Below are 16,028 nucleotides of genomic sequence, written 5' to 3' on the forward strand. Positions count from 1 at the left end.
CAGCAATTTGTTTTATTCAAGCTGAAAAGGGTTTATTCAAGAAAAATGTCTAAATCTCAGTAAGAACAGCAAGGCTTATGGCATTTTGCCTTGCCTTATTCCCACTCCTCCCCCAGCTCTGTGGTAGCTTTGAAAACCAACAGCCCAGCAGCCACTGGAGGAGGCAGAACAGGTTGGTGCTCCCTTAAAGCCTCATTCCCAGAGAATTATTATTATTCGATGCTTCTCGTGGTTTCCTGGGAGATCCCATTTGTAAGATTCTATTTTATTTGACTCAGAGCTCACACAATGCAAAAAGTCTTTTCCCTGTAGGTATTTGTTAAAAACCGTTAGAGGAAGTGGTTCAACTTCACAGCTGCTTGGGGTGGGGGGTGGGGGGGTCAGATAACAGTTGGGGGCAAACAATAGACTAACCAAAAAACTTAAAAGGCAAAGCTGGGAATGAGATGTTCATTGGGGCTTTGAGAACTCCAACGTGTTCCTGAAAATCTAGAAGGTCACATGCCTCTATAGAACCGTTGCACATGCTCATAGAAAATGGAGAAGACCCTGAGGTCTCACCTCTGGCTGACTTTGAGGCTCTGTGCAAGCAGGAAGTGAAGGTTTAAGGCAGCATTGTCAACTTCCCCGTTGAATGTTGAAGGCATGCCCCAACATGCACACAGAATGCCTTGGCAAAGACTGGGTGAATTTTTGCTTCCAAGTGTGTAAGGAAATCTCTGTCCAATCATTAGCTGACCACTAAGCTAACTGAGCAGAGAATTCAGTGCCTACACATGACAAAGAATACAAACTTTACAAAATCAACTCAAAAGTCACTGGACGAACAAACAATGAGCAACAACAACAAACCCTGGGCAAGGGGTGGGGGGGCAGGTTTTATATCCAAAGTTGCCACATTATTTTAAATGACTAGTTGTTAAAGAAATTACAAGACATTCAAAGTATACACGTATACAAGCAAAAAACAAGGCAATTAACAGAAACTGTCCCTGAGGAGCCCAGACACTGGACTTACTAGACAAAGACTTTAAATATGTTCAAAGAACTAAACGAAAGCATGTCTAAAGAACTAAAGGAAAGTCTAAGAATGATGTCTTAGAGACATAAGAATGATGTCTTAGACACAGAACAAATCATCAGTGAACTTAAAGATGGGTCCATTGAGATTAAGCAGCATGAGGGAAAAAAAGAATGAATTGATCTTAGCCAAAAGGCTAAGAAGCAAGAATAGTAGCTATTCCTATCACTTTAATTTCTGACACACCCTCTATCCAAGGACAATATATTAAATGGGATTTTTGGAACTAGGAGATGGAATAGAACTTTGCTCCATCCACTCCATGCATTGACCCAGGTATTACTGTACTTCCAGGAATAGTGCACCCCCTTTGAGGGAAATAAAGACTGTGTTTTTTATTAAAAAACAAATGAAGATTAAACTTAACACAGCCTTACAGATCAACAGCATATGCATAATAGAATGGAAAAGAGAGAGAAAGGGGCAGAAAGTATATTTGAAGAAATGATTTCCAAAAACATTGCAAATTTGATGAAGAAATTAATCTGCACCTCTGAGAAGCTTAATGAACTTCAAACAGGAAAAACTCCAAGAGATCCACACTCAGACACATCATAAAATGTTGGAAGCCAAAAACAAAAAGAGAAATTTGAAATCAGGAAAAGAGAAGCAACTCACCATACACAAGTCCTCAACAAGATCAAGAGCTGATTTATCCCCAGAAAGCATAAATGACATATTTAAAATGCTGAGAGCAAGTTTGTCAAGCTAGAATTCTATACATGGCAAATTATAATAAAATGGAGAAATTAAGACATTCTCAGATAAACCTGAGAGAATTCATTGTCAGCAAACTCACTCTACAAGAAGAGAGTTCTTCGGGTACTAGAAACTAGATAATAACCAAAGACATGAAGAAACCAGCAACACCAGAAAGGCAAATATAATGGTAAATATAAAAGACAGTATAGGGCTTCCCTGGTGGCGCAGTGGTTGAGAGTCCGCCTGCCGATGCAGGGAATATGGGTTCGTGCCCTGGTCCGGGAAGATCCCACATGCCGTGGAGCGGCTGGGCCCGTGAGCCATGGCTGCTGAGCCTGCACATCCAGAGCCTGTGCTCCGGCAATGGGAGAGGCCACAACAGTGAGAGGCCCGTGTACCGAAAAAAAAAAAGACAGTATAGTAGATAGCCTCATCCAACAGCAGGCAGACAGCAGAAGCAAGAAGAACTACAATCCTGCAGCCTGTGGAACAAAAACCACATTCACAGAAAGACAGACAAGATGAAAAGGCAGAGGGCTATGTACCAGATGAAGGAACAAGATAAAACCCGAGAAAAACAACTAAATGAAGTGGAGATAGGCAACCTTCCAGAAAAAGAATTCAGAATAATGATAGTGAAGATGATCCAGGACCTTGGAAAAAGAATGGAGGCAAAGATTGAGAAGATGCATGAAATATTTAACAAAGACCTAGAAGAATTAAAGAACAAACAAACAGAGATGAACAATACAATAACTGAAATGAAAACTACACTAGAAGGAATCAATAGCAGAATAACTGAGGCAGAAGAACGGATAAGTGACCTGGAAGACAGAATGGTGGAATTCACTGCTGTGAATAAAGAAATAGAAATAAAGAATAAAGAAAAAAGAAAGAATAAAGAATAAAGAATAAAGAATAAAGAAATAGAAATAAAGAATAAAGAATAAAGAAAAAAGAATGAAAAGAAAGGAAGACAGCCTCAGAGACCTCTGGAACAACACTAAATGCAACAACATTCGCAGTATAGGGGTCCCAGAAGGAGAAGAGAGAGAGAGAAAGGACCCAAGAAAATATCTGAAGAGATTATAGTTGAAAACGTCCAGAACATAGGAAAGGAAATAGCCACCCAGGTCCAGGAAAGCGCAGAGAGACCCATACAGGATAAACCCAAGGAGAAACACGCCGAGACACATAGTAATCAAATTGGCAAAAATTAAAGACAAAGAAAAACTATTGAAAGCAGCAAGGGAAAAACGACAAATAACATACAAGGGAACTCCCATAAGGTTAACAGCTGATTTCTCAGCAGAAACTCTACAAGCCAGAAGGGAGTGGAATGATATACTTTAAGTGATGAAAGGTAAGAACCTACAACCAAGATTACTCTACCCAGCAAGGATCTCATTCAGATTCGATGGAGACATCAAAAGCTTTACAGACAAGCAAAAGCTAAGAGAATTCAGCACCACCAAACCAGCTCTACAACAAATGCTAAAGGAACTTCTCTAAGTGGGAAAAACAAGAGAAGAAAAGGACCTACAAAAAAACCCCCAAAACAGTTAAGAAAATGATAATAGGAACATACATATCGATAATTACCTTAAACATAAATGGATTAAATGCTCCAACCAAAAGACACAGGCTTGCTGAATGGATACAAAAACAAGACCCATATATATGCTGACTACAAGAGACCCACTTCAGACCTAGGGACACATACAGACTGAAAGTGAGGGGATGGAAAAAGATATTCCATGCAAATGGAAATCAAAAGAAAGCTGGAGTAGCAATACGCATATCAGATAAAATAGACTTTAAAATAAAGAATGTTGCAAGAGACAAGGAAGGACACTACATAATGATCAAGGGATCAATCCAAGAAGATATAACAATTATAAATATATATGCACCCAACATAGGAGCACCTCAATACATAAGGCAACTGCTAAGAGCTATAAAAGAGGAAATCGACAGTAACACAATAATAGTGGGGGACTTTAACACCTCACTTACACCAATGGACAGATCATCCAAACAGAAAATTAATAAGGAAACACAAGCTTTAAATGACACAATAGACCACATAGATTTAGCTGATATTTATAGGACATTCCATCCAAAAAAGCAGATTACACTTTCTTCTCAAGTGCACGTGGAACATTCTCCAGGATAGATCACATCTTGGGTCACAAATCAAGCCTCAGTAAATTTAAGAAAATTGAAATCATATCAAGCATCTTTTCTGACCACAACACTATGAGATTAGAAGTGAATTACAAGGAAAAAAATGTATAAAACACAAACACATGGAGGTTAAACAATACATTACTAAATAACCAAGAGATCACTGAAGAAATCAAAGAGGAAATCAAAAAATACCTAGAGACAAATGACAATGAAAACACGACGATCCAAAACCTATGGGACGCAGCAAAAACAGCTCTAAGAGGGAAGTTTATAGCTATACAAGTCTACCTCAAGAAACAAGAAAAATCGCAAATAAACGATCTAACCTTACACCTGAAGAACTAGAGAAAGAAAAACAAACAAAACTCAAAGTTAGCAGAAGAAAAGAAATCATAAAGATCAGAGCAGAAATAAATTAAATAGAAACAAAGAAAACAATAGCAAAGATCAATAAAACTAAAAGCTGGTTCTTTGAGAAGATAAACAAAATTGATAAACAATTAGCCAGATTCATCAAGTAAAAGAGGGAGAGGACTCAAATCAATAAAATTAGAAATGAAAAAGGAGAAGTTACAACAGACACCGCAGAAATACAAAGCATCCTAAGAGACTACTACAAGCAACTCTATGCCAATAAAATGGACAACCTGGAAAAATGGACAAATTCTTAGAAAGGTATAACCTTCCAAGACTGAACCAGGAAGAAATAGAAAATATGAACAGACCAATCACAAGTAATGAAATTGAAACTGTAGTTAAATATCTTCCAACAAACAAAAGTCCAGGACCAGATGGCTTTACAGGTGAATCCTATCAAACATTTAGAGAAGAGCTAACACCTATCCTTCTCAAACTCTTCCAAAAAATTACAGAGGAAGGAACACTCCCAAACTCATTCTATGAGGCCACCATCACCCTGATACCAAAACCAGACAAAGATACTACAAAAAAAGAAAATTACAGACCAATATCACTGATGAATATAGATGCAAATATAGATGCAAAAATCCTCAACAAAATACTAGCAAACAGAATCCAATAACACATTAAAAGGATCATATACCATGATCAAGTGGGATTTATCCAGGGATTCAAGGATTCTTCAATATATGCAAATCAATCAATGTGATACACCATACTAACAAATTGAAGACTAAAAACCATATGATCATCTCAATAGATGCAGAAAAAGCTTTTGACAAAATTCAACACCCATTTATGATAAAAACTCTCCAGAAAGTTGGCATAGAAGGAACCTACCTCAACATAATAAAGGCCATATATGACAAACCCACAGCAAACATCATTCTCAATGGTGAAAAACTGAAAGCATTTCCGCTAAGATCAGGAACAAGACAAGCATGTTCACTCTCACCACTATTATTCAACATAGTTTTGGAAGTCCTAGCCACAGCAATCATAGAATAAAAAGAAATAAAAGGAATACAAATTGGAAAAGAAGTAAAACTGTCACTGTTTGCAGGTGACATGATACTATACATAGAGAATCCTAAAGATGCCACCAGAAAACTACCAGAGCTAATCAATGAATTTGGTAAAGTTGCAGGATACAAAATTAATGCACAGAAATCTCTTGCATTCCTGTATACTAATGATGAAAAATCTGAAAGAGAAATTAAGGAAACACTCCCATTTACCATTGCAACAAAAAGAATAAAATACCCAGGAATAAACCTACCTAGGGAGACAAAAGACCTGTATGCAGAAAACTATAAGACACTGATGAAAGAAATTAAAGATGATACCAACAGATGGAGAGATATACCATGTTCTTGGATTGGAAGAATCAATATTGTGAAAATGACTATACTACCAAAAGCAATCTACAGATTCAATGCACTCCCTATCAAATTACCAATGGCATTTTTTACAGAACTAGAACAAAAAATCTTAAAATTTGTATGGAGACACAAAAGACCCTGAATAGCCAAAGCAGTCTTGAGGGAAAAAAGCGAAGCTGGAGGAATCAGACTCCCTGACTTCAGACTATACTACAAAGCTACAGTAATCAAGACAATATGGTACTGGCACAGAAACAGAAATATAGATTAATGGAACAAGATAGAGGGCCCAGAGATAAACCCATGCACCTATGGTCAACTAATCTATGACAAAGGAGGAAATGATATACAATGGAGAAAAGACAGTCTCTTCAATAAGTGGTGCTGGGAAAATTGGACAGCTACATGTAAAAGAATGAAATTAGAACAATCCCTAACACCATACACAAAAATAAACTCAAAATGGATTAAAGACCTATATGTAAGGCCAGACACTATAAAAACTATTAGAGGAAAACATAGGCAGAACACTCTATGACATAAATCAGAGCAAGATCCTTTTTGACTCACCTCCTAGAGAAATGGAAGTAAAACCAAAAATAAACAAATGGGACCTAATGAAACTTAAAAGCTTTTGCACAGCAAAGGAAACCATAAACAAGACAAAAAGACAACTCTCAGAATTGGAGAAAATATTTGCAAGTGAAGCAACTGACAAAGGATTAATCTCCAAAATTTACCAGCAGCTCGTGTAGCTCAATATCAGAAAAACAAACAACCCAATCCAAAAATGGGCAGAAGACCTAATAGACATTTCTCCAAAGAAGATATACAGATTGCCAACAAACCCATGAAAGATTGCTCAACATCACTAATCATTAGAGAAATGCAAATCAAAACTACAATGAGGTTATCACCTCACACCAGTCAGAATGGCCATCATCAGAAAATCTACAAACAACAAATGCTGGAGAGGGTGTGGAGAAAAGGGAACCCTCTTGCACTGCTGGTGGGAATGTAAATTGATACAGCCACTATGGAGAACAGTATGGAGGTTCCTTAAAAAACTAAACATAGAATTACCATATGACCCAGCAATCCCACTACTGGCCATATACCCAGAGAAAACCATAATTCAAAAAGACACATACACCCCAATGTTCATTGCAGCACTATTTACAATAGCCAGGTCATGGAAGCAACCTAAATGCCCATCGATGGACGAATGGATAAAGAAGATATGGTACATATATACAATGGAATATTACTCAGCCATAAAAAGGAATGAAATTGGGTCATTTGTTGAGACGTGGATGGATCTAGAGAGTGTCATACAGTGTGAATTAAGTCAGAAAGAGAAAAACAAATATCATATACTAACGCATATATGTGGAACCTAGAAAAATGGTACAGATGAACCAGTTTGCAGGGCAGAAATTGAGACACAGATGTAGAGAACAAATGTATGGACACCAAGAGGGGAAAGCGGCAGGGGGTGGGGGTGGTGGTGTGATGAATTGGGGGATTGACATGTATACACTGATGTGGATAAAATGGATGACTAATAAGAACCTGCTGTATAAAAAAATAAATAAAATAAAATTCAAAAAAAAAGAAAAATGAGGAAATGCATAGAACAGACCTGATCCAACACACAGCTTGGAGCCAAAAAAAATAAAATAAAATAAAAATAAATAAATAAGACAGTACAAATGTATTTTTTATTGTAAGTCTTTCTTCTGACTTAAAAGACAACTGCATAAAGCAATAATTATAAACCTATATTAATGGGCATATGATGTGTAAAGAGGTAACTTGGATGATAATGAGAGCAAAAGCAGGGAGGGAATAAAGTTATATAGGAGTATTGTTTTATATACTATTGAAATTAAAATGGTATTACTCCAAACTAAATAACCAATGGATAAAAAGAAGAAAATTCCAGGGAACTTAGAAAATACTTTGAGATGAATGGGAAGAAAAAACATACAATATACCAAAACCAATGAGATGTAAATAAAACAGCACAGAGGGAAATATGTAGCCATAAATGCAAGTATTGAAAAAGTAGAAAGCTCTCAAATCCATAGCCTAACTTCCTACTTTAAAATATTAGAAATGAAAGAAAATCAAACCCCAAAAAATTAGAAGAAAGGAAATATTAAATACTAGAGTGGAAATAAATGAAACAGAATGAAAAAAATAGAGAGGAAAAAAATAATCAATGAAACCAAAAGTTGGCTCAAAAGAGCAACGTAAATGACAAATCTTTAGCTACACTGACCAAGAGAAAAATAGATGAGACTCAAGTTACTAAAACCAGGAATAAAATTGGGAACATTACTACTGAATTAACAGAAATAAATAAGATTAGAGACACTATGAAAAAAGTATACAAACAAATTAAATAATCTAGATGAAAGGGACAAATTCCTAGAAACACAAACCAAAAGTGGTTAAAAAATATAAAATCTGAATAAACAAGAGATTGAATTATTAATGTTTTTTTAAATTCCACAAAGAGAAGCCCAGATACAAAAGGCTCCACGGGTAAATTTTTACAAACATTTAAAGAAGAAATAACGGCACTCCCTCACAAATGCTTCCAAAAAATAGAAGAGGGAACTTTCTAGCTCATTCTATGAGTCCAGTATTACCCCAATATCAACTGGACAAAGATATTACAAGAAGTACAGATCAGTATCCCTCATGAATATATCTTAAAATCCCCAACAAATTCTAAAAAACAAAATGCATCAACATATGAACAGGATTATACATCATAATCAACTGGGATTTAACCCAGGAATGCAAGGGTGGTTCAACCTATGAAAATCAATGTAGCATACCATATCAATAGAATATACGGGGAAAAAAAACACGATCATCTCCACAACTGCAGGAAAAGCATTTGACAAGATCCAGCACCCTTTCATGATTAATAAAAAGGAAAAGCATTCAACACAAACTAGAAATAAAAGGGAACTTCCTCAATCTAACAAAGGCAGCTTTGTTAGCTAACAAAAAACTCACAGCTAGCGTCATACTCAATGGTAAATGAATAAAAACTTCCCCCCTAAGATCAGGAACAGCACAGGATATCCACTCTTGCCACTTTTATTCAACACAGTATTGAAGTTCAAGACAGGTTAATTAAGCAAGAAAAAGAAATTAAAGGCATCTAGATTGGAAAGAAAGTAGTAAAACTCTCTCTGTGTGCAGATGACATGATCTTGAATATAGAAAATCTTAAGGAACCCACACACCAAAATTTAGAGCTAATAGACAAGGTTCAGCTAGGTTTCAGGATAACATACAAAGATCAGTTGTATTTCTGTACACTAGCAATGAACAATACAAAACTGAAATTAAGAAAATAAGTTTATTTACAGTAGCATCAAAAAGAATAAAATACTTAGGAGTAAACTGAACAAAAGAAGCACAACGCTTATATGCTGAAAACTATTTTTAAAAATTAAAGAAGACTTAAGTACATTGAAAAATATCCTATGTTCATAAACTGGAAGACTTAACATTGTTAAGATAGCAATACTCCACAAACTGATCAATGCAATCTCCATCAAAATCTGAGCTTCCTTTAGTGAAAAAATTGACAAGCCAATTCTAAAATTCATATAGAAATGCAAGGGATCCCAAAGAGCCAAAATAATCTTGGGGGAAAAAAAGAACAAAATTGGAGGACCCACACTTTCCAATTTCAAAACCTACTACAAAGTTACAGTAATCAAGTCTGTTGTGCTGGCATAAGGATAAACATATAGATCAATGGTAGAAATTTCATAGTCCACAAATAAACTCTCACATTTACGGTCAACTGATGTTTGACAAGAGTGTTAAGACCATTCAATGGAGAAAGAATAGCCTTTATGGTGCTGGGACAACAGGACATCTATATGTAAAACAATGATGTTGGACCCCTACTCATACCACTTACAAAGATTAACTCAAAATGGATGAAAGACCTAAACATAAGAGCTAAAACTATAAAACTCTTAGAAGGAAACATAGGCATAAATCTTGGTGACTTTGGATTAGGCGATGGATTTTTAGATATGATACCTAAAGCACAAGCAAACCAAAGACAAAATATACATAAATTGGACTGTTTCAAAATTTAAAACATTTGTGTTTCAAAGAGTCTATCAAGAAAGTAAAACGAGAGCCCACAGAATGGGAGAAAAGATTTGCAAATCACATAACTGCTAAGGGTCTAATGTTCAGAATATATAAAGAGCCCTTTCAACTCAATAAAAAGACAAATTGGGCTTCCCTGGTGGCGCAGTGGTTGAGAGTCCGCCTGCCGATGCAGGGGACACGGGTTCGTGCCCCAGTCTGGGAAGATCCCACATGCCGCGTAGCGGCTGGGCCCGTGAGCCATGGCCGCTGAGCCTGCGCGTCCGGAGCCTATGCTCCGCAACGGGAGAGGCCACAACGGTGAGAGGCCCGCATACCGCAAAAAATAAAAAAAAAAAAAGACAAATTACCTGATTTTAAAAATTGTCAAAGGGTTTGAATAGACATTTCTCGAAAGGAGATATACAAATAGCCAGTAAGCACATGAAAAACTGCTCATCATCATTAGTCATTAGGAAAACATCAAAATTACAACAATACAACCTTTCACACCCATAAAATGGCTCTAATCCAAAAATGAATAATAACAAGTGTCGGTAAGGATGTAAGAATGTACAGTGATGCAGCTGCTTTGGAAACAGGTTTGGCAGCCTATCTGTTTCCTATTTGTACTGTAAAAAATTACCAGAAATTTAGTGGCTTAAAACAAAGTTACAGCCTACGGTTCTAGGGGTCAGAAGTTCATGATCAGTTTCATTGGACTAAAGTCAAGATGTTGGCAGAGCTGTTTCCTCCTGGAGGCTCTGAGAGGAGAGTCTATTTTCTTGCCTTTTTCAGCCTCTAGTGGGGCTTCTTGTGTTGCTTGGCCTTTGACCCCTCCCATCTTCAAGGCACTACACGCTCATGTCTGCTTTTGCTCTGCCTTGTCCTTCATCCTTCTTATTATTATAAGGACAGATGGGATTACATTGGGTCCATCCAGATAATCCAGGATAATTTCCACATCTCAAGATCCTTAATCTGGGGACTTCCCTGGTGGCGCAGTGGTTAAGAATCCGCCTGCCAATACAAGGGACATGGGTTCGAGCCCTAGTCTGGGAAGATCCCACATGCTGTGGAGCAACTAAGCCCGTGCACCACAACTCCTGAGCCCGTGTGCCACAACTACTGAAGCCCGCGCACCTAGAGCCCATGCTCCACAACAAGAGAAGCCACTGCCATAAGAAGACCGCGCACCACAACAAAGAGTAGCCCCAACTCGCCACAACTAGAGAAAGCCTGTGCACAGCAACAAAGACCCAACGCAGCCAAAAAAAAAAAAAGAAAGAAAGAAAAATCCTTAATCTAAGCACATCTACAAAATCCCTTTTGTCATATAAGGTAACATTCACAGGTTCTGGGGATTAGGATAGGGAGATATTGGGGGTGCGGGGACATTATTCAGCTCACCACAAGCACTGCCTCAAAGAGTTAAACTTAGAATTATCATACGACCCAGCAATTCAACGGCTACATATACCTGACAGAACTGAAAATATGTCCAGACAAAAACATGTGCATAAAACGTTCATAGCGGGGACCTGGTGGTCCAGTGGTAAAGAATCCACCTTCCAAGGCAGCGGGCGAGGCTTCGATCCCTGGTCAGGGAACTAAGATCCGACATGCCACGGGGCAACTAAGCCCATGCGCCACAACTACTAAGCTGGCGCACCTCAACAAGAGAGCCTGCGTGCCGCAAACTACAGAGCCCACGCGCCCTGGAGCCTGCACGCCACAACTAGAGAGAGAAAACCCACACGCCACAACTAGAGAGAGAAAACCCACATGCCACAACTAGAGAGAAGATTGTGCACCGCAACAAAGAGCCAGCGTGTCACAACGAAAGATCCCGCATGCCTCAAGGAAGGTCCTGCATGCCACAACTAAGACCCAATGCAGCCGAAAATTTAAAAAACTAAAAAATAAAAATAAATTTTTTTGAGAAAAAAAAAAAGTTCATAGTGGCATGACTGATAACACCCCCACAATGGAAACAATCCAAATGTCCATCAACTAATGAATGAATAAACAAAATGTGGTATACAATGAAATATTATTCACCCACAAAAAGGAAAGTACTGACACATGCTACAACATCAATGAACCTTGCAAACATTTTGCTGATGGAAAGAAGCCAGGCACGAAAAGCTATGTATTAATGATTCCCTTTATATGAAATATCCAGAATAGGTAAATCCACAGAGACAAAGTAGATTCATGGTCACCAGAGGCTGGGGGAAGGAGGAGTGAGGAGTGACTGCTTCATGGGTGTGGGGTTTCTACTGAGGTGATGAGTATGTTCCGAAATTAGTAAGCGGTGATGGTCTCACCACCTTGTGAGCATACTAGAAACCACTGATTATATTCTTTAAAAGGGTGAATTCTGTGGTATGTGAATTAGAATTTTAAAAGGAACATGCTAATATAGGATAAAAAAGAAAACTCTTTCATAGTTGTGTTTCATAGTTTCATCTTCCTTGGGTGGCAGGAATCCTAGGGACTCCTCTAGACGAATGAAGCTGGGTAGAGTAGGGTTCAGAGTCCTACGGCAATTCAAAGAATGATCACAGCCATCCCATTTGGTGGACAGTAGAACATCATGGGATCCACTTGCCCAGATTGAACCAATCTCCGCCCTCTAAGAGGCTTAATCCTAGCAGGATGCAAGGATGCACATGGATCGTTAACATAACAGATCATAAAAGACATGAAGACACAACACCATCAGAGTTCTAACCCTCTAAGTCAAGGCATTCTGCAAAAGATTCACCACAACAATATTGGCCTGGAAGTACCCCAGGATTTGCCTTGAGTGAGGTTGGGGCAGATGGAGAATGGAAGCTAGATGACAGCATTCAAGTCCTAGGTAAGACGTAACACGTCGAGTGACTATGTGCCTCCAGTGAGGGAGAACCTCCATGACCCCTCATTTTCTGTTTCCGGCTGAATGGCAGCAAGTGAATTTGCAATGAGAGGCAGCATCTTCTCCACCCCGTTAGAACATAGATCCCAGACTCACGGCCACAAAGCTAATGACATTTAGCTTTCTGAAAACACCAGTTTAGTTCTAATCACCATCTCTCCACCCCTTTCCTTAAAGGAACTCCATTAGAGCTTGCAAGTTCTGACTCAAACATTTTCAACGCAGAGAAACTTACTAAGGATGTATTTTATACCCAACTGCTCTAAATGCCATGTTCCCGACGTACCCGTTTGGTCTGTTGCTCAGAAGCGTCAGGGGAGACATCCGTGATGTTTCTCCTCTTCAAGGACTGCTCATCCTTCTTGGCTTTCCGGAGCTCCAGGCTGACTGCTATCCTCTGCTGCCGCCTCATCTAATGAGGAAAAGAAAGGGAGCCCTTAGAGCTGGGAAGTCAGGTTGTCACCCTGTTTAGCCTTTAGAGCACACTTCAAAGCATCCAATTTCACTTTTACAGATGCAACAGGCTGGAAGAGTTCAGATCACACAGCTAGTCAACAGTCAGCTCAGTTAGCCTCCTCTGCTTCTTTCTCCTCCTCTACCACCTCTAGAGAGATCATCAATCTTCCTCTCAAAGTGAAGGAAGACCATTTACACCCATTGGCCAGCCAGGATTCTCAGGTGTAGAGACCTCTGAGCAAAGCATCCCATTGCCCTGAATCTGAGCACATCTTCATTGGTGCTGATTACTTCCAGAGAAGCAGGCCTGTGCCTTCTAGCTGTGGGCACCCAGGTGGGGCAGGGAACTGAAGGGAGCACCCCAGCTCCAGGTGTCCTTGACCATTTCCACTGTTGGGAATCAGCCTATAAGTCATTCAAAACTTGATCCAATCCCAAGAGTTTTACTTGGACACCAGACTGAGGAAGATGGAAATTCTAAAAACAAACCCCCCTTTTCTTCTTTTATCAGGCAAAACTCAGACCTTACAGTATTGAGAATCCTGGGGAAATGACCTAATCTTTATGGATAGATGAGTTTTGGGTTGAAGACTTTAAAATATTAATTATAAGGAAGTCAGTGTATATTAGATACTTCTGGTTCCTTAAAGGAGCTATTTGAGCCTTGCTTGAAACTAGGGTCAATGGGAATTCCCTGGTTGTCCAGTGGTTAGGACTTGGTGCTTTCACTGCTGGGGACCGGGGTTCAATCCCTGGTCGCGGAACTAAGATCCCACAAGCCATGCGGCGCAGCCAAAAAAAAAAAAGAGAAGAAAATAGGGTCATTGTGGTGTTTTCCGGAAAGGCGGGGACACACTGGGGGCCTATGGAGCCAGCTGTCATGTTGCCCCCATCACTAAGCGGCCCTTCCCCATAGAGAATTTGGTACCTTTGGCTTCTACCTTCTCATTTCCTGGCCCTTCCTGCTGCTGTCCCCATAGAGGGTTTGATTTATTTGTTCTAATTGGTTTCCTTTAATCTGCGGTGGTCTTGGAAGCCAGACAGCCAAGCTTGTTGGAAAGGGTGTAAGTAAGAGGGATTTGGCTTTGGACGGTGTTCAACTGGGTGGCTATGCCCTTGTGCTCTCCTTATCCTCGGCTGCCTTTCAGATTCCCAAGGCGTAGCCAACTTGATATGTCAGTCAAGATACACAGATATAGGACACAGAGCTAGACAGAAAACTTGGAGACCAGAGAAGCTGAATGAGAGATTCACACACAGCACAGTCTCCCTGGCCCAGCCCTTGTGCTCATCCCAGTAGAGAGAGCAGTCTGGACTTTTCACCTCTGAGTTCTATTTCTCTTCAAGGCATGCTGGTTGGTACCTGTATTCCCAACATCTTAGCTCCTTGGTAAGCCCCCTTGACATGCAGAGCTGCTGGTAAGCATCTACATACCAGGTACTTGATGATGCTACCCAGGTCCTAAGAGGTAGGTACCAGCCCTGTTTTATAGATGAAGAAACTGAGGCTCTGAAGTTCAATAGTTTCAAGATCACATGGAGACCTTGATCTGAGTCTACAGTTGTCCGACCAAGTCCATGAGGTTTGATCCTCCCCACCTTCAATATTTTACTATGAGATTTTCAGATATACAGAAAAGTTAAAAGGATTATTCAATGAACATCCATGCACTTACCCACAATGAACATTCTGCTATACTTGTTCACCCCATCTAGCCCACTCTCCACAATTTTTTTTTTTTTGCGGTACGCGGGCCTCTCACTGTTGTGGCCTCTCCTGTTGCAGAGCACAGGCTCCGGACACGCAGGCTCAGCGGCCATGGCTCATGGGCCCAGCCGCTCCGTGGCATGTGGGATCTTCCCGGACCGGGGCACAAACCCGCCTCCCCTGCATCGGCAGGCGGACTCTCAACCACTGCACCACCAGGGAAGCTCTCCACTATTTTTAATGCATTTCAACCATGTGCTTTTTACTGCGCCCATCCTTGATAGAGTAAGGTATTGCTTCATACTCACAGATGCATCTTTGCCACGATACTTAAATTTTCTCAGCCTCTCTTCCGGAGCTTCTAAAGTCGGCATATTGACTAGAAGAAGTAAAGCACCTGTAGGTAGGACAGTTCCAAAGAGATTTTCAGTGCCCAGTATGTGGTTACTATGTAAAAGCCATCCGGGCTATAAGCCCTTAAAGGACCCACGGTGGAACAGAGAGCAGTATCCACAGGCATCACATGCCAGTTCAACAGGCAATGAGCATCATGGGAACTCAGAGGGGACCAGCCCTGGGCTACAAGAGTAAGGGATACCTTTTTAGGGGCAGTTTGGCTTGAGCCGGGCTTTTGATGGCTAGGGTAGGCTGGAAGGAAAGCACAGAACCCTTCCATGTGGCTGGGTCCAAGGAGTTCTGTACAGAGCCTATGTACAGGATGCTGAGGAGCCCAACCAGGCTATGACAGGAAGATGGTCCTCTTCTCCTACGTCCAATCCACCAGCACATTAGTACAGGACTGTCTCAAGTATGTCGCACTCCTAATTTTTTAGAGGACTTCCTCCACCCTGGTCCAGCCCACCATCACCTTTCACCCACACTATGGCAACTGCCTCCAAACTCTGCTCCTTGCTTCTACCATTGCCTTATCCCAATCTGTTCTCTACACAAAGCCATGTGATCTTTTAAAAAGAAACTGACCATGTAGTGTCCCCCACTTTTTTCCCACCCTCTAGTGGCTGGTTGATCTTA

At 39.9% G+C, this 16,028-nt stretch overlaps 1 protein-coding gene across 1 annotated transcript in view; it reads right to left on the reverse strand.

The window, feature by feature from the left end:
- The window catches only part of KPNA7 (karyopherin subunit alpha 7), a gene marked incomplete at both ends in the record, with an annotated part of 33,446 nt that extends 18,076 nt beyond the window's left edge, over window positions 1-15,370 (reverse strand). The window contains 2 exons of the mRNA XM_082856829.1: window positions 13,119-13,244; window positions 15,305-15,370. Coding sequence (XP_082712955.1) covers window positions 13,119-13,244; window positions 15,305-15,370 — 192 coding nt within the window. The remainder of the gene's footprint in view (window positions 1-13,118; window positions 13,245-15,304) is intronic.
- Window positions 15,371-16,028: the final 658 nt, after the last annotated feature.

This window comes from Leucopleurus acutus, assembly GCF_964270905.1.
Source record: "Leucopleurus acutus genome assembly, chromosome: 16".
NCBI classification, from domain to species: Eukaryota; Metazoa; Chordata; class Mammalia; order Artiodactyla; family Delphinidae; genus Leucopleurus; species Leucopleurus acutus.